This window comes from Octopus bimaculoides, chromosome 3, assembly GCF_001194135.2.
Source record: "Octopus bimaculoides isolate UCB-OBI-ISO-001 chromosome 3, ASM119413v2, whole genome shotgun sequence".
Taxonomy (NCBI): Eukaryota; Metazoa; Mollusca; class Cephalopoda; order Octopoda; family Octopodidae; genus Octopus; species Octopus bimaculoides.
Genome location: NC_068983.1, coordinates 141493500 through 141497008, shown reverse-complemented (window position 1 = coordinate 141497008; position 3509 = coordinate 141493500). Strand labels below are relative to the sequence as shown.

General features: G+C 34.3%; 1 protein-coding gene across 1 annotated transcript in view; it reads right to left on the bottom strand.

Moving 5' to 3' along the window:
- LOC106867182 (zonadhesin) overlaps positions 1 to 3509 on the bottom strand; it is a gene marked incomplete at its 5' end in the record, with an annotated part of 44464 nt that overhangs the window by 27355 nt on the left and 13600 nt on the right. Inside the window, 2 exons of the mRNA XM_014911979.2 lie at positions 372 to 679; positions 3171 to 3409. Coding sequence (XP_014767465.2) covers positions 372 to 679; positions 3171 to 3409 — 547 coding nt within the window. The remainder of the gene's footprint in view (positions 1 to 371; positions 680 to 3170; positions 3410 to 3509) is intronic.

The window sequence follows — 3509 nt, the reverse complement described above, 5'->3', positions numbered from 1 at the left end:
TATATATATATATATATATATATATATATATATATATATATATATATATGTGTGTGTGTGTGTGTGTGTGTGTTTGTATGTATGTAAATATGTGTCTGAATGTGTGTGTGTGTATGTATATGTATGTAGGTATGTATATATATATATATATGTTTGTATATTTGTATATGTATACACACACCATATATATATATATATATATATATGGAGTGATTGAGTGAGAGTTATGGTTAGATAAACAGACAGACAGACAGACAGACAGACAGACAGACAGACAGATAGATAGATAGATAGATAGATAGATAGGTAGAATTTAAATATAGAGACAGATGGTATAGATAAATTTGGAAAGATTCAAATTTGATACTAACTTTTTGCTAGGTTTATTGCTGTCGTCGATAATTGCATAGCTTTTACCAATAAGAGAATATTTGTTTCTTTTCCTTGTTACGTCAACGCCGGCCTTTGTACGCCAGTCATCTTTCTTACGATTGCAATCACCACAGATACCTGACAATTTCCCACTATAAACACGTGGTACTTTGACAATAACACGATGGTTACCATCAAACTTCACCTGAAGCCCGAATGATGTGGTTGCTATAACCCATCCAGCAGAATTGAAAACCGTGAATCCCATGTACGTAATCAGTGGCATTTCTAATAGTTGATTGTTGACCTAGAATTTAACAAAATGAAGAATATATTATGTGCTAATTACATTTGTCTCTTCCAGGCATTTTTAAATCTTAACATGCACGCCAAGTAAATCAAGAGTATAATGGTACAAAATATGGCAGATTTGAAAGTGCGCGATTTGTCATCATACACATATGCTCGCATGAGTGCATAGTGCTGTCTAGTCTGATGCGATTGAGTTTTTCTGAATATATTTGAGTTTTTCATTTGATAAGTGCAGTAGATATAATAATTTATTCAATATTCTATGAGAAATTTTCCACTTAATTTGTTTGTGCCTTCGGTTAAAATAATAGCAAAATTATATTTTCTCTTTTCCATTGTTCTCTTTTCGAGAAGTTGAGGTTCTTTATAAACAATATAGTAACGGTTGCAAACTGAGTTTTCAGTATATAGAAACAATATATTTCTAGATCTCTCAGAGAGATTTATGCAGTAGCAGCACGATAAAGTGATAGTATGTTGTCAACTTAATGTGACAGTCTCATAAAAGGGAAAAATGCTACTGTTATTTCGCTCTAAGAAATGTGTCAAGTCCAACAGGAAACTGTATTTCCTAGGGCTAAATAACAGTAGCATTCTTCCCTTTTATGGGACTGTCACATTAAGTGGACAACTTGCAATAACTTTGAGTTTTCAGTGTTCTACATAATTTGCTTTTAGTGTTTTATTCATTACAAATTTACTAAGTTATTGTTTTCGTATTTTAAAAGTATCAATCATTTTTATTTGCTCAAATTTTAAATATAAATGCAATTGTTCAAACAATTAAATGACTCTGTCATTATTTGTATGGATTAGTAACGTTGTAAATATGGACAGGCACATCTGTTTCAAAAGCAGCTTATTGTTTAAAAAATCTGGTTTGTTCCTGTGCAAATCTAAGAGCTTAGAGTCGAACCATTTTTATAATTTATGAATTCATCCGAAAATGGACGTTATGTCTTAATTTAAATTCGTCCTGTTTGAAACCTTACCAAATATTCAAACGCTTTCCATTGTTATTTATTTAATCTATGATGCAAAAAATTATTTTCATGTAAGAAATGCACATAGAAAGATTGGCCAAGCGTGAAAGTTATAACCGAAATGTTTATAGTTCGTACCGTACCGAATGATAATTAAAGACACAACATCATAAATATTCTAATGATTTAAATCAGTTAACTGTATGCTGGTGAAAGGGTAAATGACAGCTATGCAATATTGTGTACAATTGCGCGCACACACACACACACACACACAATTACTATAAACTGCTAGGTACAATGAGATACCATAATGGAAAAATTCAATCGTCACTAATTGTGATTAAGGGTTCTGACGCACTTGAACGTCTAGAAATAAGAGTTAGAATACTCTTAATGCTGAAGGAAGAGTGTATGGCCACTCGAAAATCCGCAAACTAGACGTCTAGTTTTACCTATTCTGTTAGCATCGTCAGTGAGGACTACTCGAACGGCACATATTCGGCTAATTTCGCCTGTCAACATATATGTATTTTCCATAAAAATTTATGGATGATTTAAAGGACTGTGGTGTACACAAAAAATTAGCATAAACAGATAGTCGCAGTGAGATACCATAAAGGAAAAATTAGTTAGAATACTCATAAAGGTGTAGGAAGAGCGAAGAAGCATACACACATGCTGACAGGGGAGGTAACCGTCCCATGCTGGTTCGTAAGTCCCCAGTCTAGACGTCTAGTTTTACCTATTCTATGGGCATCGTCAGTGAACGGCACATGTTCAACTAATTCCTCCTGTCAGTATATATGTATTTACCACACAAACATATGTGCGTGTGTGTACGATTGGCTAGTAGTATGTTCACATTTCATTTAAATGAAACAGGGATGAAATAATCGACCTTCATGTTCACAGCATTGCTGTCGTTACCAGCGGTTCAATGAGGGCAACTCATTCAGGTGCCTCTTTATTATCACATTGAGCCAGAAAACATGACGAAGAACAAGCAGTTGACATGAAGTTTTATGCTCTAAATCACACCCTGATTTAGAAGGCACTGTCAGATCCGGAGCCCCCTTCGGACATTTGGGCAATTTCCTATATTCTCATAACGATTTTGATGTCTTATCACTAGGAAATGTGTGTAGGGTCGAGAAAGTAGGTCTGATGATATGATTTTAACTTGTTCTCTCTTACTAAGAGATCCGTGTGTTAGTCTTGCATCGGCTACGTTATTGCCAAACTGGTAGACGAACTGTGTATAGTGTTATAATTAAGTGTATGTGAAGGGCACAGACACAGTCTAAAAGTCGAGATGAAAAATACAATGAAATATATAATTGACAAGAATTTCGTTTACTGACAGGGCTGGATTCATATAATGATGCGATATTCAGATAATGTTCTAGTTAAATAATGTTCCAGCGGAAGACACTTATGTATCACTGGTTTTCTTACTGATTTATTTACTCTTCGACAAATGAGTGTGTGGTTACAACTTACCGCAATTTTTCGTCTTGGATACAGACGAAGTGTAACACCATTTATTTTGATATCAACCAAGCGAGTGTAGGAAACCCTGTTGTTGCCACGATGTTCGTTTTTCACTTCGACATTGAACTTGGGTAATAGGGTTCCATTTATTGTTGATGTAAGTGTATATTTACACGATCCCATGAAATGAATCATCTGACCATCAAATGTCCTATAATGAGGATCACCTGATGCTCGACATTCACATGCTGAAAAATTTGCAAAGACAGTTTGAAATGTGTTTTAAACATAATCGAAATATATTGTTGCATGTATTTACACACACACACACACACACACACACACACA